The following is a 21,082-nucleotide window of genomic DNA, read 5'->3' on the forward strand; positions in this document are numbered from 1 at the left end:
TCTTACGTATTTGGCTACAATCAACGTGACTGAAGATAAAAGCCACATCAGAATTCAGATTCAGGACTCCTTTCACAGGGGACGACGTGGCATTCAACGAAGACAAAATTAGTCTTCTCAGGTCTTAAAAGTTATATTTTTAGAGAAATCTAAAAAAAAATCTCTGGTATTTTTAATAAACTTGAATAACAGTTTTGATCTCCATTTGAATTTTAAGTAGTCTTGATCTCCGTAAAACGGTTTCTCCATAAACTTCTGGAATAAATTTTCTACAAGAGGAATGCCATTTTTTTGTGTCATTTTGGCCATTAAGACTCTCCACCAGTCTCCTTTTAAGAGCACTTTGAATACACCGAGGAAGCATGCTAAATCTTTCCACGGAAGATCATCAGCGGGATTCTCTCAGGCCATTGGGTTCATGCTAGAACAAAGGGCATTTTCTATTCTATCTTCTTCCAGAACAACTCCATAACCTTCCACTACTCAAAATGGCAACTCTTTCAAGTCTCAAACACAAGATCTGAACCACACAAAGAATAGCATATACCAACAAGATGTTGAGCTATCAGAATCATTGCAAGAAGAGGTGTGTCCAAGTGATGCAAAATCCCTTACATTTTTCAACCAGTCTCACTCAGAAACAAAGGCTTGCTCAGCCAAATAAAGGAGAAGAGACAAGGAATGGAGTCCTTGGAATTATGTACAAATACAAAGGTTACACATCCTTTAATAGGATACATAGGAAAGGACACACAGAGATGTTCAAAATCACACATTAACAAGAAGCTCTCTCTATTTATATATATATTTTATTCATTTGCTTCCAGAATTTGATTTGGGCCTCTTCACGATCAGAACAGGGCACTTCACATTCTGTGCACAGTGGTTGCTCACGCTTCCAAGAAATGCCCTGAAGTCCAAAAACAATTACCAGTAAGTAGATTATAGATGCAGAACACTGTAAGGGAACCTAAATTCAAATTAAACCAAGAAGCTTAACTGTATATAAATTGTAGAAAAGAGAAGATTAAATGTGAAGTTTCTTGTTGTAAATAAATAATTAATATATTTGCTTTCATGGATTTAATAAAATCCAAGTAAAGAATCTGTTCTCAGAAATTAAAAAATATCCAAGATAAGAATCCAAGAGAGTGATCATTGTTAAAAACACAGGCACTGACATGATTAAAGGAAATTAAGAGGGACCGACCAACCTCTTGATAAGACCATAGCCATGGCTGCCCATGACCAGCATGTCAACATGCAATTTCTCTGCTGCCTGGCAAATGAGATCCCTTGCATCACCATGATCAATCATTGTCTCCACCTTGACCTAGACATCATCAAATCCATCAAGACAATAAATCAAACAAAACAAAACAACCAACTGCAGTACCTAGACCTTAGAAAAGAGTAAAAGTACAGCCCTTGATGTATTAAACTCCACTAACTGGAAATATGTTTAAACTCACATCTTGAACTTGTTCTCTACACATCCTTTTGGCCTTCTCTATAACACAATCAGCAATATCATTGCTATACTTCTGCATAGTTGCCATGATATCAGAAGAAAGCAAATACCCTGAGAATCAAACACACAAAAAAAAAGAGTTTTAAATGAATCACATGGAAATTAAATATTGAAGGGTTGTGAAATGTCTCTTGAGTTTGTAGTCCTACCTGTGCCATCAAGAGACGAGTAGACAACTCTAGGAGGCTTTACATAAAGAAGAATTAGTGTATCTGTGGAAGGATTGTTAGAAACCAGGACATTCTTGAGACACCATGAAAGAGCGTGCATGCTCTCTTCACTCTCGTCAACAGCTACCAGGATCTTGCGTTCTTTTGCTGCTCCCATTTCATCAGCCATTGATTGACAGGGGGGGCGGGAAGTAGTTTGATCGGAGGGTTAAGAATCAAGGATAGGCAAAGATATAAGAGAAGTTTGTGAAGGCTAAGGTTTGTTGCTTGTTTGTGTTGGGAGAAAGAGAAGGAAAGTGTGTTTATTATATAGGAAGATGTCGTCAACTTGGAGTTGGGTGTGGTTCAAAACTGTTGGCTGTCTGTGGGTTTTCGAGGACAGTCGATTGTTTTGGAGGTTTTGGATATGGAAGAATATATATAATCTTTTTTTCTTAGTTTCCAAATTTGGATCAGTCTATACGCGTGTCGGCGTGTGGAGACAAAGTTTTTTATATATATAATTTTAAATGTACATGCTATTTCAGATAATTTTTTAATTTTTTTAAATTAATAATTATATAAATTTTCAGTTGTTTTAAAATTTATAAATAATTTTTAAAAATTAAATTTTAAAATTGACAAGTTAAATTATATCCCTTGGAATTAAACTATTATTTTATTATTTTTTAAGAATATTTTAGTTGAACTGTCATTTTGTTATTTTTCTTTCAGTTATATTTTTGTTTTTATAATTATTTTAATATATTAATATTAAAAATAAATTTTAAAAAATATTATTTTGTTATATTTTAAAATATAAAAAAAATCTTTAAAATATAATTTATACCGGACAGTATGATTGGATTGATGCATCTTTCTGGTGACGTCTATCTAACTTGAGTTGAGACATCCTTATCATACTCATACTTGGCATGTGGTTTGATCTATCCTTGGTATTGGAGCCGCCATGTTAATTATAGAATATGTTATAAAATACTTCGTTTCAGTAATTTTTTTAAATAAAATAGGGTTATTCTGAATAAAAAAATTTTAAAAAAAAAACTACAACGTACCCTGTCAAATTTTACTCACTCGGGTAAGGTAACCCATTAATAAAAATATATATGGAAACGTGATGCAAATTATATTTTTAAAAAATTTAAATTTTTTTTGTTAAAATTTAATATAATTTGTACGTTTTAGATTGTTTTGATATACTGATGTTAAAAATAATTTTTTAAAAATAAAAAAATTTATTGACATATATTTCGGTACAAAAAATTATTTGAAAAACAACTACTACCACACAGCTAAGCATCATCCAAGTTTGAATAAATCAACATCTAGCATGTTTGGTACCAGAACTAAATTTCATGTAAATGAGTTATTGAGTTAATTTATCAAATCAAATTAAATTTTAAATGATAATATAAAGTAAAGGTGTTTATAAATATAGTTGGGTTTTAATATTTTATAAATTTTGAACTTGGTTCCATTCAAAAATAAAAAACATCGACCAAGTTGACTCTATAAAATTGAACTAATTTTATTTTATATTATATGTATTTATAAGTTGAGTTTATATTATTAATTTTTATGAATTTGTCTTAATTAAAACCACAATTTAGGCTTGATAAATTAGCCCAAGACATGTTATAAGATGTAATAAATAATTTAAACTTATTACATCAACTAAATTAATTGTAAAAAATAAAAGAATCAATTGTAAAAAAAAATCAGCAGCAAATCATGTTAGTTGTTATAGGGTATATGAATTGAATGGACCAGGTTTTAAAAATCTCAACTTGCCATATATATTATTTAATTTTAACGAATTAAATTGAGTTAAATAGTGTGTGTCTATATATATATATATATATATAAAAGCTGAGTTTTTTAACACCCATGGTACAGAGAATAAATTCGTGTTTCAACCAACATTGAATGGTACAAAAATTTCCAAATGAATGTGAGAAATGGATACTTTTTTCACGTGATTTCTAGAGGTACTAATTCAATTCTCTGCAATTTGAAACTATTATTTAACGATAAAAATAAATAAGATAAAAAATAAAAGTAAATATCAAGTCACATAAATTTTTTAAATCAATAACTCATGATATTACATCAGAAATTTTTTAAATCACATAAATTATTATTGTTTTCGTCAAATATCATCTCAATTTTAAGGCTTAAGTTTTTCTCATTCAATAATAAATAAATAATTTAATTTTTGCAATCCACGTATAGAGCTAGAGTAAAATTTTCACCCCTTTTTAGCTTTTCTTTTAAAGGTATTAATTACATATCTAAGGTCAATTTCGTTTTTTGTTCTCTATGACAAGTTCATAGTGCTAAAGTGGTAAAGTCAGAAATGTCATCCGGTTACTTTGAATTTTTCTATGCTAAGATTCTCCATCATGGTTAAACAAGGAAAAAGACAAGATCTGTCTACTACCCAGTTGTTTATTTTCAAATATTTTTTCTAATAAAAAAGGAAAACTAATCAAAACAATCTCACATCATTATATACATTAAATAATGAATTTAAATCTTTTCATGTTTTTTTTTTTAATGTTATTGTGATTGGTCATTTTTTGTTTGGTTCAGTTTTTATAAAAAAAAAAATAATCAAATCAATTTTTTAAAAAAAAAACTGAAACCGAACCAAAACCGGTTCAAACCGACCGGTTTCGGTTTGGTTCGGTTTTTTTAGAACAAAAGTCAGTTCAAACTGATTTGGCTCGGTTTTGGTTTTTTCGATTTCACGCTTATAAAATAGAAACCGAACCGGTTAATTTTTTCAAAATTCTAATCGGTTTAATCAGTTATTTTTCACAGTTTAATTTTTTCAGTCTTCTCGTTTTAATCTGTTTTTCTGCTTTTTTACTTACCTCTAAGTTAGTTTTTCATAACAGAAGGGGTTGATAATAAAAAGATAAAAATATATTTGATTAAAAATATAAAATAAATTTTTTTATGAAATATTTTTTCAATGAATTTTTATGTTTTTAAAAAGAAAAAACAAAATATTAACTTATATTTCACTCTCATCATCAACTTTAATTAATGCTCTAGACTAGAAAAGAAAAGGAATAACGATATTTTTGAAGTTATTATTTTTTAAACCTAATTGTATTTATCTGAATTTTAGGATTTGAATTTCAAAAATTAGAAAGACCATCACATAAAACAAAATTAAACGACATGAATTTTCAAAGTTCTTAATTATGGGTACTTTAATAAAAAGCCAAGTGCTTTACTATTTGTCTCGTAATTTCAGAATATGTAATTAATTATTGCCATCGACTTATGAGATGAGACATTTACCCAAAATGGGTGCTGTGATTCATTATTGCCATGGACTTTCCTGTTTTTTTTTTAATCTTTCATTTATTACATTCAAGATCAACCATGCAAATCTACACTTAAAGAATTTCCCAAGATTATTTTCTAAAAAATCCTATACGCTGAATGAGTGAATCTTGTTGGTAGATCCCATAAATTCCATAATGATAATTTTGTAAAAAGTTATCTTGATTTATTTCTATAAATTAGTGTTTTTATGGAAATTCAAAATTAATAAACATTTGAACCAATTCTAGTATGTTTGGGAGTGTGATTGCGGTTTGCTTTTTAAAATATTTTTTCATGTCGAAATGCAACAAAATAATATATTTTTTATTTTTTAAAAATTATTTTTGAGATCAGTGCATTAAAACGATCCAAAATATAAAAAAAAATAATTTTTTAATAAAAAAATTAAAAATTTTAAAAACACGATTTGTATCGTGTTCTCAAACCATGCCATCTACCTTATTTTTTTAAACATAAAAATTATCCTAAATTTCAACCCAAAAAATCTATATTAAAAAAAAAAAACACACACAGTTAGAGCCTTGATTTTGACAACCACACCCCTGCCTAACAAAGCCAGCTAATTAATTTCTATCTCCCACCTAACAAATATGAAATACCCATAAAAAAAAACCCACAATCCAATTTTAATCCAATCTTAGACCGTCCGCTCTTAAAGTCAACGGCCTACCTTCACCCAATGACGACAACGGCCAAGATCCTAGCTTCCCCATTGGTCCAAGCTTTCAAACCCGGGAACCCGACCCACCAACATAGATTTTATTTTGACTCCTATGTTTTTCTGAATATTACATTTTGGTTCATATTGTTTTAGTTTACTATTTATTAGGTACGAGAGTATAATGCGAAACTCATTTTTTTAAATATTTTTTCCCGTCACTGTATAGTTGTGAATATTACAACATGTAATAAATTTTGAGAAAGAAGAGAGAAAGATGGAATTTTTTCTAATTATTTAGGTTTGTTTGTCTTCAAAATACACTTCTTATTTCAATAATTTTTTTAACAAAATACTTGGAAATATTAGTTTTTTTTATCTATCTCTTGATTATCCAACTCGTTAAAAAATCATTAATTTTTTTATTTTAAGTTAATTTACCAATCTATAATACTTCATAATGGTAAAAATATTTTATTTATTAAACTTTAAAATATTGTTTTATAATAAAATAAGTATAGCGAATTGAGCAATTAGCGATCAAATTAAAATGTTTAAGAATTATAGAGCTAAAGTTGGAAGCGTTTTAAACAATAGGTTTCAAAGTGAAGATTTGTGAATCTTCAAGAACTAAATTAGAGCTTACGCAATTACATACAAAGCACAATCTGTGTCTCCATGTAAATTCACACACTCTTCAGATTTCAGCTCTCGCTCTCTCTCTCTCTCTCTCTGTTTTAGTTAGCAAATCAAAACTTGAAGCTTTAAAAGTTCTGTTCTTTTTCGAAAAATAATGTTTTTGGTTGATTGGTTTTATGGGGTGCTGGCATCACTTGGTTTGTGGCAAAAAGAAGCCAAGATCTTGTTCTTGGGCCTTGATAATGCTGGCAAAACCACCTTGCTTCACATGTTAAAAGATGAGGTACTTTTGAGTTATTTTTTCATATTTGTTTTAAATTTTTATTTCTGGTTTTTGTTTGGTTTCTGAGAAACTGCAAAGAAAATTGAATCTTTAGGCTCTTTAATTGTTTTATTTTGTCAAGTTTTTGATGACTTAGAAGTGAAAAATAAATTGGGTTTTTGTTACGTGTTCTAAATTTTGTGTTTATGAGTGAATTAGATGGAAAAACAATGAAAGCTTTAGGCTTAAAGATTCAGATTTTAATTGTTTTTGCCAAGTCTTTGTTTACCGAGAAATGAGAATGAACTGGGTTTTGATTGTATGAAGTGAAATTGAAGAAAGGAATTAACTTTTGTTATGGGTTTTGTTTTTCGTTTTTCGGTGTGGCAGAGATTAGTGCAACACCAGCCTACACAGTATCCAACATCAGAGGAGTTGAGCATAGGGAAGATCAAGTTTAAGGCTTTTGATTTGGGCGGCCATCAGATTGCTCGTCGAGTTTGGAAAGATTACTATGCCAAGGTTGTTTATTTATTCTCTCTCATATTGTTTTGTATAGTATATTTTAGCATATTGGTTTTGCTTGCAATGAGGTTCAGCACATTAGTTGTTTGGAACGTGTGGATTGGTTGTTCATTGTGGTTGTAAGTTGCCATCATTTCTTGATACTTGTCGTTGATGTTTACCTTTTAGAGAAATGCATGCAGATTCAGGAAGTTGAAAGTGGTATCCACTTTTGTTAATGCTAGGATTTGGAGCTGTGTCCTAATAGTTTAGGAATTTTGCGAAACTCGGTGAAATGATTCAAGTAAACGAAAGTTACTGCATTTAGTCTTATTGGATGGCAATATGAGGTTTTTTTTTACCCCTTCCGTCCATCAAATTATGTTGGAGGAAGGGGAAAATGCCCTTGAACTTGGATATGTTAACTGACCAAGTGTCAACAACATTTGAATTGGAGACTGCTTTTTAATTCATAATCCCAGACAATGTTGCTTTTGTGATGATCTGATTCGTGGGAGGCACATACCAAATGGGAGTTCACTGATAACCATTTTGGTCTTTGAAAAGTGTTTTACTAATACCTAACCACACATTTTTTTTCCATTGCAATATGGAACTGCCGAGTTTTTATTTGTTCTAGCCCTTGAATAATGCAAAATTCCACATGAACCACCTGAGTACTTGTTGTCTTCCTCTCCATTTTTGCACATCATTTGTCATTTTTTACTATTGACACAGTAACTTTTAGTATAGCCGTCTCTGACTGTTTCTTGTTGGGTTTTTCCTGGACTTTATTGTACTTCTGAGTTTTGACATCAAAATCCTTTTCTTGTGAAGGTGGATGCAGTTGTTTACCTGGTAGATGCTTACGACAAAGAGAGATTAGCTGAATCAAAGAAAGAACTAGATGCTCTCCTCTCTGATGAAGCATTAGCCAATGTCCCCTTCCTTGTTTTGGGCAACAAGATCGATATTCCATATGCTGCCTCAGAAGAAGAGTTGCGGTACCACCTTGGCCTTGTCAACTTCACCACCGGCAAGGGAAAGGTGAACTTGGGAGACTCAAATGTTCGTCCACTCGAGGTCTTCATGTGTAGCATTGTCCGCAAGATGGGTTACGGAGAAGGTTTCAGGTGGCTTTCTCAGTACATCTAGAAATCTAAGATCCGCTATAGAAATCAAAGACCTGTTTAGTTCTCAAGTGCTATGTTCTATATAGAACGAGTTTGGATGTTGACTTTTTAGAATCATAGTTGAAGGTCTTTCTCACTGTTTATGTCTTGCTCCCTATTTTAAAATGAAATACATGCTCCATCATTTCCGTGATGAAAACCTAAAAGTGATCGATGATTTGTGGTCTGTTAGCAATGAAAGGTAGCAATACTGCTCTGCTACCATTTATGACAGGGAGCAATATACTTTGGAGATCATCTCCTTCAATCTTCTAAATTTGAAACTGGAAGGTTAAAGTGACTCCATTCATGGCAGGGATTCGGGTAAAGGCTATCTTCTATTACATGGTCTATAGACATGTCAGGCCCCCATTGCCATCTCCAAACATGATGGCGTTTTGCTCACGTGGCAATCAAAATCTTCCGAGAACTGCCATAGCGTCCCCTAACCATCATATTCTTGTCCCAAGTCTACAAACATATAGCCTCTAGTTTTGGCCTGTGGGCCCAAATTCCATCCTCCACATGTCACACATTCCAAAGCCACACACACCCCACCGTTTTGCCCTAATAATTGCCATCTCCCACCACAGACAAAACTGCCCCCCCCCCGAAAAAGAAAACCCACTTCCTAATCAATCAAAACCGTCCATTCCTTAATCAGCGGTCAGAAGTCACCCAATGACGCCACCAAGCACAATTCTCGCTTTTCATTGGTCCAAACAATCTAACCTGGTAACCCGACCCACCAACAACAACAACACCAATCAAGTACCGCCACCTCACACTCACACTCACACCCACATCAAATAAAATAAAATCTCTATACAAATATTCTCTCTCTCAAAAAGCATCAATCTCTCTCGTTTCTCTCTTTATCTAGACTGCCACTCTCTAGCTTTTTTAAAACAAAATCAACAAAATCTTGATTGATTGAAGCTAAAAATTTTATATTTAAAAAATGTTTTTGCTTGATTGGTTTTATGGGGTGCTAGCATCACTTGGTTTATGGCAAAAAGAAGCTAAGATCTTGTTTTTAGGCCTTGATAATGCTGGCAAAACCACATTGCTTCACATGTTAAAAGACGAGGTACGTTTTTTCAGTTCAATTATTTATTGATTTTGTTTATGATTTTCTTTCCTCGGTTTTGTTTGGTCGCTGAAAAAGCTTAGGAAAATCGAATAAAGATTGAAACTTAATTATATTTTGTTAAAGTTTTGGTTTAGTAGAGTTGAAATATCAACTGGGTTTTGTTGCAATTGACAAAAAAAAAAGAGGTACTTTTGGTTTATTTTAATTGAATTATTGGCTTGTTTTTTCTTATGATTTTTTTTATCTGCGTTCTGTTTGGTTGCTGAGAAATTGCTGGAAAATTGAATAAAGATTGTAAATTTATTACTTTTGTGAAGTTTTTGGTTGCTAAGAAGTTAAATATGAATTAGGATTTTTTCCCCTTAAATTTTGTCTTTATAGTTGGAAGTAAAAAAATGGAAAATTAAGGCCTGAAGTTTAACCCTTTATTCTTTAATCACTGCCATTAGATCTTTCTCAAAAGCAAATCGTAGCTGTTGATCAATCATTATTTATAGTTATTGTTTATTTATTTAAGTTTCTTCAACTTGAAAAAATAAATTAACAGCTAACGTGTGATTATAAAATTGATATTTAATTTCTTCTTTTGGCTGGATTGTACTTCAGGTCACTAAAGATGGTAAACGAAATGCGTTTTGTTTAAAGTGTAAAAGTTTTGATTCTATAAGTGAGAATTTGAAGAAATGAATTTATTTTGTAATGGCTTTTGTTATTGTTTGTGTGCGCAAGTGCAGAGATTGGTGCAACATCAGCCAACGCAGTATCCAACATCAGAGGAATTGAGTATAGGCAAAATCAAGTTCAAGGCTTTTGATTTGGGTGGCCATCAGATTGCCCGTCGAGTTTGGAAAGATTACTATGCCAAGGTCCTTTATCTGCTCTCTCCCAAACTTGCATATTGTTTTGTTTTTTGCAATGCGTGGAACAGTTTATTGTTTGTGGCTGCAGTCATTATTTCAATACTTGTGATTGATATTTGCTATTTAGTGGAATGTGTAGAGATTTAGGAATTTGATAGTTGTTTCCACTTTTGGTGATGTTAAGGCATGGATTATTTGTGAAATGGTTTAGGAATCTTGGGAAGCTGCTTAAAAAATTAAGGGCGTGAAGGTTACTGTGTGATTAACCCTTGCATTGGATATGTTAACTGCTCAAGTGTTGATAATATTCACAAGGGAGATTTTCTGGCCTTCATAATCCCAGATAATGTTGGATCTTGTGATTATCCGATTCATGGGAGGCTAGTAACAACATGGGAGTTTGCTGATAGCACTTTTGGGTCCTTGCAAGGTGCTTAATTAGTACTCACCATGCATGTGTCCCCCCACCCTCCATTTGGGCCAATTTTTATTTATATATGTTGGCTGCTAATAGAGATGAACTGCATTATGATTTTCAATTCTGAAATATAGGATGCGGTTGTTTTAATTTGTGGTCTTTTCACATTTAGTTGCCTACGAGTGAAAAGGTTAAGGAAGCCAAAGTTACTTTCTCATCAACACTTAGATTGAACATGTTAACTGCCCAATGTTGAATAATATTCACATTTGAGAAGCTCACGCCATCATAATCCCACATAATGTTTGTTTTGTGATTATTTGATTCATGGGAGGCAAAAATTGAAATGGGAATTCGCTGATGGCATTTTTTGGTCTTTGCAAGTGTTTCACTAGTACTTCACCATACATGTGCCTTTCCCCCCCCTTTTGCATTAGTTATTGCAGACTTATGTTGACTTGGATGAACTGCATTCTGATTATCTACTTTGCCCGAGTTGTAATTTGTTGTCCTGCACTTTTGTAATTGGTTGCGTATGAGTAACTATAGTGGTAAAATGGTGTACTGGCAAACTTTATTGAAGCATCATGTGGGTGATTACTGTGTTCTCACGGGATTCCTGTTTGCCTGCTTTCTTTGTTTTCTCATGATTTCTAAGTTTTTTGGTCTTTGTAACATGATGAATAGATGACCATGTTGGAATGTCCTTGTCGGATTTGTTTGTTCTTTTTGTGTTGTACTGCTGAGTTTTGACATAAAGTTCTTTGTATGTGAAGGTGGATGCTGTTGTTTACCTGGTAGATGCTTATGACAAAGAGAGATTTGCGGAGTCCAAGAAAGAATTGGATGCTCTCCTCTCTGATGAAGCATTAGCCAATGTCCCCTTTCTTGTTTTGGGCAACAAGATTGATATCCCAGATGCTGCCTCAGAAGATGAGTTGCGTTTCTACCTGGGTCTTACCAACTTCACCACCGGCAAGGGTAAGGTGAACTTGGTAGACTCAAATGTCCGTCCCCTCGAGGTGTTCATGTGTAGCATTGTCCGCAAAATGGGCTATGGAGAGGGTTTCAGGTGGCTTTCTCAGTATATCAAGTAGCAATCTACAGGAAATTAAGATCCGTCTAGTTCTTAAGCTCTCTGATGTCTCATACTGTATCCAATGGACATCATCGTTGTATAATAACGTTTGAAGGTATTTTCACGTTGTTTGGCCTTCGTTTTGGGTAAAATGGCACACATGCTACCTCATGTGCATAATGAAAAAACCTAGAAGTGATTGATGATTTGTTGTTTGTTATGAGCAATGAAAATGGGCATTACTTCTTGTTCTCTGCTGCCTGCTCGCTTACTTGACACTTGAGTTTGTTATTACATGGCACGTCCACTGTCTCCCAACAATTCAATGGGACAAGAGAGTTGTTAAACGTGCTTGATTGCTGCAATTTGTATCTGCTCTTGATTCACATTAAAGGGAAAGCGAAGGTTCACCATTAAAGGTGAACCCTTGTCAAATCCTGTGGAAGAGCATATGATTCTCCACCGACAAGAGGGTGTTTTGTTTCGCAAGATGGTTGGTTCCTTTCATGGATCTAGCATTCGAAAAGCATTTCCATTAACCTCAAAAGCAATCTCTTGTTTGTACCTTGAATCTTCACAAGTACTTGCTTGATTCAGAATCTGTTCAATGTGCTCATAACGGCAATTATAAAAATTGGAGATAAGAATAGACAGTGACTAGACAGGGGCATGCGTTATGATGCAGTATGTCCTTCATTTTTTTCAATGTAGATTTTTTTTTTCAATGTAGAAAAATAATAATTAGGCCACACAAATATTTTTTTAAAAATATAATAATAAGCTTGGTTGATTTAAATAATACAAATAAAAAACATAATGATAATAAATAAATTGACAAGAAAATTAAAAAGATTAAAAAAAATTAATAAACCCAAGTCTATCTAGATTAACATGCAAGATTTGTGACTTGATCATGATATCAGATACCCTGTCAAAAGTATATTGATTAAAACTATAAAATTTAATTATCAAAAAACTCAATGCCAAAGAATGAAACTGAAAAAAAATAAAATAAAGAAAAGAACAAAAAAAAAGAGATTTAAATCAATTTAAGTTAACCTGCTAACTTTGCGATCATTGACACAAGATAACCTCTAATAAAAATATTAAAAAAAAACATAAAAATTAATTTTCAATAAATAAAATGTTGAATGATGAGATTAAAAAAATATATATTAAAAAGGATAAAAAAAAGGATCAAAGTCAACCAAGGTTAACTTTGATCATAAGATCGGGACTAACCTCATAAAAGATAAACCTTAAAAAATAACAAAACAAAATTCTAAATCATCAAAATATTGAGGGATAAAATTGAAAAATAAAATGCAATAAAAAAGGATCCAAAACAAAAAAAAATAACAATTAAAATAATGAGGACTAAATGTAATATAAGAATAATTTTAAATCAAATGTTGAGGGATAAAATTGAAAATAAAATTCAATTAGAAAAAGGACAGAAAAAACATCAATTAAAAAAATAAGGATCATGTTTGATATAAAAAATTAAATAAAACCAAATGATGAGGGGCAAAATTGAAGGAAAAAAAGAAGAAAAAAAACAAAACAAATAACAATCAAAAGAATGAGGACCAAAATGGAAGCAAAAAACAAATTAAGCCGACACTTTTGTATTCTGGTAAGGAGAAGGGAGAAGAAAGAGGGAGAAAAAAAAAAGTCTATTGAAGCCCAATCGCAACTTTGTCGTGTATACGTGTGGCACCATCAGAAAAAGCACGACGGGACACTTACAACACCTTCATAGAAGGTAGTGTTTGAAAGTGGGACGACGTCGCATACCCCGCCCACTTACTTGCACTTGCATTGAACCTCTATCAACCTTTTTTTTTTAATAATATCCATCTCAATCAAAAGATCAAATCGCTTCCTATCAATTTGTTTATTACAACAAAAATCAATTTAAAAATACAAAAATACCCATGGATGTAATTTTAACCATTTTTACTTTTAAGGATAATATAGTCACTTTCAAAACATATAAATATTGAATTTTTCCTGTTTAACATTTTAAAAAATATGTTTTTTAGAATAATATAATCATTATATTGTGTATTTAAAAGGTAAAAATACAGAATTGTCCCCTATCAAAATCATAAAAATTAATGGACCCATACAAAAAAACTATTTTACAGCTCATTCAATTTTTGTTGAAAGGTAAATTAGTAATTATACAGTAATATGATATACAGTAAATTTACCATGGTCTCGGTAAATTTTTTTTTTAAAACGGTGCCAGTGAGGATTGCCTAGAATGAGCCGATGCACCCAAGCCCAGTAGTCTTCTATCATTCCGACGTTAACTAAGAAGGGATGTTGTTGTGAACAAAAGAACTGAAGATTTAACTTCATTAGGTTGATATAAGATATAAAGGGAAGCTATCATCAACGGGGATGTAGCTCAGATGGTAGAGCGCTCGCTTAGCATGCGAGAGGTACGGGGATCGATACCCCGCATCTCCATTTTCTCCCAATTTGTTTTTTTTTAATTTACACAGATTTATTCAGGATGTGATTCTTATACATCAAAAAGGCCATCATTATTTCTTATCATGAGTGAACATTGCATGATGGGAAAAAAGAAGAAGAAATTATTAGGGTTTTACAGGCTCTAAATAGCAGCTAGAATGAATTCTGATGTCAAGAATTCTTAATTATTCTGAAAAATAACCTTTGGAATTGTTTAAATAGTAGCTAAATCGATTTACTTAATAAAACACAAATCAAATAAAACTTCAAAATCTAATTAAGAAATGAATCCAGAAATAACTTTAAAAAATAAAGAAAATCTAAAAATATCAACAACCAAGCCTAATTTAGACATGGTCTCAACATCGGCTAGTGTTAATTAACCAGCTAATCTTATAAAAAACTATGCTTGTAGAATGTGTTAATTAAATTAGTAACTGAGAAATTTGAAACGTTCTTATTCTTAATTACCCCATAACAGCTAGCCTCAGTTATCAGTAACATTCTTATTTTCTAGCAAGAAAAGGCTCAACGGATCCTTGTTTAACAAGAAACTGAAACCATTTTAGTGCCGAATACGTTACACTCGTATACAGACTATAAATTGCTCAACATTTCTTTCACTTATTCATCTCCAGCGAAGCAGCCGTTCTTTTTATATTGTAAGCAAAATTAAGCAAACAGAGTTGAAGATGGCTTGCCAGGGAACCTGTGCTTGCAGTGTGGAGGTGCCAAAGAAGGAGGAAGTATCTACTCAGCCTGAAACGGTGGTTCAAGAGGATTCAACTACTGCTGTTGCTCCCGAGGAGGTGAAGACTGAGGAGAAGGATGCTTCTAGTGCCCAGAAAGAGGAGGAGCCTGTGAAGGCTGAAGTTGGGAGTAGTAATTAAACAAGGGATGTTTGAGTTAGAGTCAATAATTTCTTTATATTTATATTGCCTTTTGTTAATCTTTCCCTCATCAAAATAAATGATTCGTTGTTTTTATTATCTCTCTCTTTTTGCACACAAAGACAATGATGGTCAAATGTTTAATTCACTTTCATAGCATTAAAGTTTTTCTTTTCTGGATCATGCTGAAAACTTTAATGCAATAACTATGAGGTAAATTTAACTGGTTAATCCGTAGTTTTGGAGAACTTATATTTCGTTCTTCCTTCAACCCTAAAATATAAACAAAAGATTAATGATTTCTTTCCATAAAAAACCATTGTGTTGGAAATTGAAAACGTTTGCTGCACTAACTTGAATGCGGCACACACTCTGATGACCTGCGGGTTTTATACATTCATGCATGTCAAGGTAAAACTAGAAGTCACACTTCATTTAAAGGAAGAAAAACACAGAGTCTCATATAGGGGCATAGGGCTCTGTATATATAGTTTTCGCTCATTGCTATTTTTTCCACCACCACACTGAACGATTATTTATATTATCTTTGTTTAGAAGCTCGGCAAATCTTAAGCAACAAAGCTGAAGATGGAGAGGAAGAGCAGCTGCTGTCCAGGAAGGAGCAATGTAAGGCCTGCGAGTGGTACACCAGAGGAGGAGCCGATGCTTACCTCAAAGAAGGGAGTCATTGCTGAGAATGCGAAGATTGAAACTCCAGAAAAGAATAAGCCAAGTTCTGCTACTCCTGCTGTCACTGCGAAAACTGAAGAAAAAAGCCCGCTATTTTTTTTAACCCTGTTAAAATTTTAAAACCAGGATGGAAACGATACGAGTAATTCAATGAAGGATTAGATCTTGAAGAGTAGATAAGCGAGCAAGTGATCAAGAATAAAAGTGAAAAGTCTTTATTGTTAAGAATAGAGAGAAAGGTTACAGATATATGAACTTCTATTTATGCATCAATATAATTTGGCGAGTATTATTACACAAGCTCTTAATTTACACACACACACACACACCTGCTAGATTTGACTGAATTCCATGGTTCAAGATCAATTAAGCTTTTTCACTGCAAGATGTGTGTAAGCTCTACGTCACCATGAGTATGGCAAGCACTAAGCAAGGAACCCCATGGAGCAGCATCATTTGGAGTTCCCTCAGGCATGCTTCTAAGCAGATCATAAGCCTCCCTCACACATCCAGCACGCCCAAGCAGATCAACCATGCATCCATAGTGTTCAACTTTTGGCTTAATTTGATGGTGTTTCACCATTGAAGCAAACGATCTCCTCCGATTTGGTTGAGTTGGATATGGCCAAAGCGAAGGAAATGTTCACGGAGCTGCGTCCGGGTTTCACGACCATGGAGAAGGCGTAGCATGTTGCGCTCAATCCTGCTCATTCTCCCCCCCCCCCCCCCTCTTCAACAGAAATTTTAAAGAGTTTTTTTAAGGTGGTGTTAAGACTTAAGAGGTTAGGAAAATGAAGATGAATCATTACAAGAGTAAAATTTTAAAAGTAATTTTTTAAATTATAAAATTTAATTTTCAAAAAACCTCCTTGAATGTCTTTGAAGTTTAGAAAATAGTTTCTTAAAAAAAAAATAAAGAATCGTTGGCTAAAATTTTGAAAACAAATTTTAAGAAATAAAAAATACTCCAAAATAAAAAACAAGCTAATTTTTTTTGTTTTCATTTTTATTTTGATTCCGGGCCACCAATTTTTGTTTTCATTTTTATTTTAATTCCGAGCCACCAATTTTCATATTTATTTAAAGCATGTTTGAAATTATAGTAAAAGATAGTTTTTAAAATATTTTTTACTTAAAAATTTATCAAAATAATATTTTTTTTATATCTATACATTACATCAAAATAATTCAAAAACATAAAAAAATAATAATGTAAAACTATAAATAATTCAAAAATATTAAAAAACACGGTCCAACCGCACAACCAAACACCGCCTTAATCTTAATCCAAAATCCAAGGAACATTGGAGCACTTTGCAGGTCTCGAAATCTCCAGTCAGATTTTTGGCATAGCAGTATCAATACCAAGTTAGAATTGGCAATAAAGGGGAAACCTGAGAAAAATCCTCCAGCATTCCAAAAAAGATTAAAGTGTTAATTCCAGTCATGAGTACAGACTCGAGAACGCTCAACCTATAACTTCCAATATTTACTCAATAGAAGAGACTAACATAAGAGAGGAGAAATTCGAGTGAAGTGTCACAGAAAATAGGGTAGATGAAACAGTGAAAATGTATTATAACCGTTGAATCTACAGTACATGTCTAGCAAATGAGTGGCTGTTTTTCCTCTAACAGACTTGATTGCTAGGAGAGCATGAAAGACAGCCTGAGAGAGGGAAACTACAAAATGTTACACGGCAAAGCTCAGAATTTCCATATGAAGAAGGCTCCTGATGTTACATCATGGCAAAGCTAATTCCTGGTAGAGAAGTATGAACAAACATTATGATTATTTTTTTGATGAACCGAAACCGCCAAACCCCATCATAGCTGCAATATCAGGATCAATATCAGCTTCTTCCTCCTCTGCTGCCTTCTCTTTCTGTGCCCAGAAATGGCTCAGCAATTAACCATCAATGAAAGTATATGGTAAACATGGTATAGTGTAATCTTTACAGAAAAAAAGACGGCGAGAAAAAGAAGAATTACTTGTTCAATACAGAAAAAAATTGAAAACTGAAAGCCGAAAGATCATATATACCTTTAGGCATGTGTTTTATGGCCTCAGAAATATTCTCAACACAAAATTCTAGTGACACTAACCTTTTTCTCTTTCTTTCTTTCTCGGCGTTGACGCTTGCGTTCCTCCTCTTCTTCTTGCTGTTTTAAGATCCGTTCATCAAGATCTGAGGAAAAGGAAACAGGAGTTTGCTAAATTTGATACTATCCATGAAATAACATGGTACATCAAAAAACCTCCATACTGATATTGCATTTCTCCTATCTGGTTTTAAAGTCTTACCTTGCTCTGTGAAGCTTCCAGGTTCTCTACGTTTCTTGAGCTTTTCAAATCGCTCTTGGACCTACAAATATTGAAGAAACGATATACAGCTTATCACATACCATTCCACTATGGATAATCAATCCATTGATTGCTGCAATGATACAAAAACCTTAGCTTAGATACAATCAATCCATATAATTTTCATCTTCCAATGCTCCAAGGGTAGGAATTTTATTTTCTCGCTACATTACATTTAAGTTCCCATTTTGCCTACACTCACGCAAACAGTTGTTTCTTTTCTTTCCTTTTTTGAACAGACAGTTCTTTAAGAATTCAAAATAAAATACGACCATCTTTGCTTTATGGTTTTTTATTTTTCCTTTTTTTGATCATTCATATCTGCTATTTTAGTCTCTTTAAGACTCCAGGTACTTTCCTCTGGTTTCTTTAGATGGTTTATGGCTCTCTACATTCATTCAAAGTATTGTTGTTCTTCCTTCTGACATATACCCAATGCTAAAGCAATCTGAATCAATAAAAACATATCACAGCTTTGTAGCAATTCATTTGGTCAATTGAGATCCCTCATTCATAAATGAAGGCTTTGTTTCAAAAAGTTAGCCAGTACCTGTTGAAGAGATGCACGCTCCACCCGCATAGACATGCCCAAAGCTCTTTGGTCTAAAGGGAAAAGAAATTGCAGAGACATTAGAGGGATGGGAAATCCAAACACGTAAAATAAACTCAATATGAAAAGAAGCTGGATAATAACATACGTTTCTTTCCATTGATGTGATCCAAGTAGTTTGCAGAATCCTTTACCACACACTCACAAACTGAACAGTAGTATCCAGCCTGCAAAAAAGGGAATAAGAGAGGATTAAATAAAAGTGTTAAATACAATAACCATAACATTTCATCTGTATGTATTGAAAGTGATGTGTCTGTGATGGCAGAGGTATAGCTACATAAATCACTGATCAGAAGACTACTAACTAGCTAAACCAATAACAAGATTCTTAGCATCTAAGCGGACAACTCTAGAAACCAATGGATAGCTGAGTTGAGACTCTTGACTGTACTATATCTGTTCTAAAGAGGAGAAGTGAGATGGGAGTGTTGCCAACTTAGTTTTGATCTCACGGGAGCCCATACCTCAGCCACCAATGGAAATAAGGGAATAACTTAAGAAAATATCAAGCCGTACACATCCACTGATCTACACTACTTGTGCTTTTTCCCCCTCCCATTTTCAGTTCTTGGACCAAGATATGAATAGCTTTCCTTTCTGTTTGTATTCGTAAATAACCACTCTATTTACTTTTTTGCTTTAATTAAAGAAAGCAAAATGAATTCTAGATGAAGAAAGGAAGAGCATGATTTCTAAGAATAAAATAAAAGGGAAACAAAAATGGGAGGAAAATCATTCTGAAACTAACTCCAGAGAAGACCTGGCACTCTATTCTCAGAAAACACAGACAAAAAATATTTTAGAACCACCTAACCAAGCAATGAGATGGAAAATTTAGGAGCAGGGTAGGAATGATACCTGCTGACTTAGAGGTGCAATTGGTGTAACAACCTGCGAGAGAAAAAAAAAAGGGCAAATATGAATTAACAAACAGACAAGTTCAAAGTAACAAAGATTCAAATTCCATGATACTCCATGCCAAAGATGTTTCGGAAGAATCTTAACATACCCTAGATCCATGAAACCAACCCAAATAGAATAACAGAAATACTATTGAAAACAGCAAAACACCTTTCCCATTCATGAAAAGATGAAAAACTTAGATAATCCAGAGTCCTGACATCTACTATGAGAGCCATACACTGACAGGTCACCTTCAAAGGGAGCGAGACCTCTATTAACACTATCTCCTACATATTAAGTAAAACAAGTGACCACAGCTTTCCAGTATCTCCCTGCAGATATAGCCCTCAACCTCGAAAGTCAAAATTCGGTCATTCTTGCAAACCATACTTTGATTCATCACCCTTTCATTTACAGGCTTTACAATGGGAGTCAGCCACAATAATAGCACCTCCAACAAGAATCACAACATTGTTCAGCTCCCCGCAAATCCAATCTAAAACAACAGCTTGTTCTCAACTTTCAAGCTCCTACCAATCGTTTTAACTAACTTAATACAATTTATCAGCTATCGCCATCCTCACTCCTAACATTATTACCTTAGCACAAACAAGTAGTACAATTTGTAAGAAATCAAAACACACCCACTTGACCAGAAACTATACTATATTGATTCAAGCAAATAAAAAGTTAGTTAAACAGCAAAAGCCAGTATTTAAAGCTAAAACAAGTAACTACACCTGAGTTTTCCCCAACCGAGAGTCGAGATCAACTTCATAGTCCCTATGCTTCAAGGGCTTCCTTTGCACCGGTGGCCCTTTCGCTGCACACAACAACAACAGCAACAGCAACAGCAACCCATCATCTAAAAACACGAAAAACAATCAATCAAACATAACCAAATAGAAAGCTTTTGTTCGTTCACTTACATTTAGATTTCCCACGACCCTCGGCTTCCTAAAAAAACAAAAAAAAAATCAACAAAATTTATCAAAATCAAGCTAAAAGAAATTACTTAAATTCAAAAAATTAAGGAAAGTTTAATAAGAAATAAAACAACGCACCTGTTTTTCACGCTCACGAGCGCGTTCTAAGTACTCTTCTGGATCGAATTTTCTTCTGAATGTATTATCAACACTACCACCAGCCTATTTATTCAACAAAAAAACTAAAATTAAAATTTAAAATTAAGAGAATTTGAGAAATTAATTAGTGAATTGACTTACATTGTTATTTGCCATTGAAACAACAAATAAAAATTTTGAACTTGGAATTGAGAAAGGAGAGAGAGGGGTTGATTTGGATTAAAGAATTTGAAAAAAAGGCGTAACTATAAACCCTAAAACTGATTTTTCATTTTGAGTTCTAAAATTATGAAGAAACTTTTACAGTA

At 33.1% G+C, this 21,082-nt stretch overlaps 4 protein-coding genes and 4 non-coding genes across 8 annotated transcripts; 6 read left to right on the forward strand and 2 right to left on the reverse strand.

Moving 5' to 3' along the window:
• Positions 1 to 521: 521 nt before the first annotated feature.
• LOC133669331 (universal stress protein PHOS32-like) lies at positions 522 to 2,090 on the reverse strand. Its single transcript, XM_062089424.1, has 4 exons — positions 1,681 to 2,090; positions 1,473 to 1,582; positions 1,215 to 1,333; positions 522 to 910 (listed from the first exon to the last, which is right to left on the reverse strand). The coding sequence occupies exons 1-4, from the start codon at positions 1,868 to 1,870 to the stop codon at positions 814 to 816; spliced, it is 516 nt and encodes a 171-aa protein (XP_061945408.1). The 5' UTR covers positions 1,871 to 2,090; the 3' UTR covers positions 522 to 813.
• Positions 2,091 to 6,371: 4,281 nt separating this feature from the next.
• Positions 6,372 to 8,400, forward strand: LOC133669729 (GTP-binding protein SAR1A-like). The gene is made up of 3 exons (XM_062089972.1): positions 6,372 to 6,641; positions 7,011 to 7,142; positions 7,962 to 8,400. The coding sequence occupies exons 1-3, from the start codon at positions 6,513 to 6,515 to the stop codon at positions 8,277 to 8,279; spliced, it is 579 nt and encodes a 192-aa protein (XP_061945956.1). The 5' UTR covers positions 6,372 to 6,512; the 3' UTR covers positions 8,280 to 8,400.
• On the forward strand, positions 7,600 to 7,719 carry LOC133670307 (small nucleolar RNA snoR83). The gene has a single exon (XR_009834049.1). It is a non-coding gene; the product is annotated as a small nucleolar RNA snoR83 (small nucleolar RNA).
• Positions 8,401 to 9,123: 723 nt separating the features above from the next.
• LOC133669728 (GTP-binding protein SAR1A-like) lies at positions 9,124 to 11,997 on the forward strand. Its single transcript, XM_062089970.1, has 3 exons — positions 9,124 to 9,386; positions 10,124 to 10,255; positions 11,444 to 11,997. Exons 1-3 carry the CDS (start codon positions 9,258 to 9,260, stop codon positions 11,762 to 11,764), a joined length of 582 nt encoding a protein of 193 aa, XP_061945954.1. The 5' UTR covers positions 9,124 to 9,257; the 3' UTR covers positions 11,765 to 11,997.
• On the forward strand, positions 10,586 to 10,707 carry LOC133670306 (small nucleolar RNA snoR83). Its single transcript, XR_009834048.1, has one exon. It is a non-coding gene; the product is annotated as a small nucleolar RNA snoR83 (small nucleolar RNA).
• LOC133670305 (small nucleolar RNA snoR83) lies at positions 10,959 to 11,079 on the forward strand. The gene has a single exon (XR_009834047.1). It is a non-coding gene; the product is annotated as a small nucleolar RNA snoR83 (small nucleolar RNA).
• Positions 11,998 to 14,150: 2,153 nt separating the features above from the next.
• On the forward strand, positions 14,151 to 14,223 carry TRNAA-AGC (transfer RNA alanine (anticodon AGC)). The gene has a single exon. It is a non-coding gene; the product is annotated as a tRNA-Ala (tRNA).
• A 2,981-nt stretch (positions 14,224 to 17,204) lies between these two features.
• LOC133669370 (uncharacterized) lies at positions 17,205 to 21,042 on the reverse strand. The gene is made up of 10 exons (XM_062089470.1): positions 20,916 to 21,042; positions 20,754 to 20,837; positions 20,619 to 20,646; positions 20,430 to 20,512; positions 19,645 to 19,677; positions 18,872 to 18,950; positions 18,724 to 18,776; positions 18,114 to 18,174; positions 17,915 to 17,997; positions 17,205 to 17,693 (listed from the first exon to the last, which is right to left on the reverse strand). The coding sequence occupies exons 1-10, from the start codon at positions 20,928 to 20,930 to the stop codon at positions 17,601 to 17,603; spliced, it is 612 nt and encodes a 203-aa protein (XP_061945454.1). The 5' UTR covers positions 20,931 to 21,042; the 3' UTR covers positions 17,205 to 17,600.
• Positions 21,043 to 21,082: the final 40 nt, after the last annotated feature.

Source organism: Populus nigra, chromosome 12, assembly GCF_951802175.1.
Source record: "Populus nigra chromosome 12, ddPopNigr1.1, whole genome shotgun sequence".
NCBI lineage: Eukaryota > Viridiplantae > Streptophyta > Magnoliopsida > Malpighiales > Salicaceae > Populus > Populus nigra.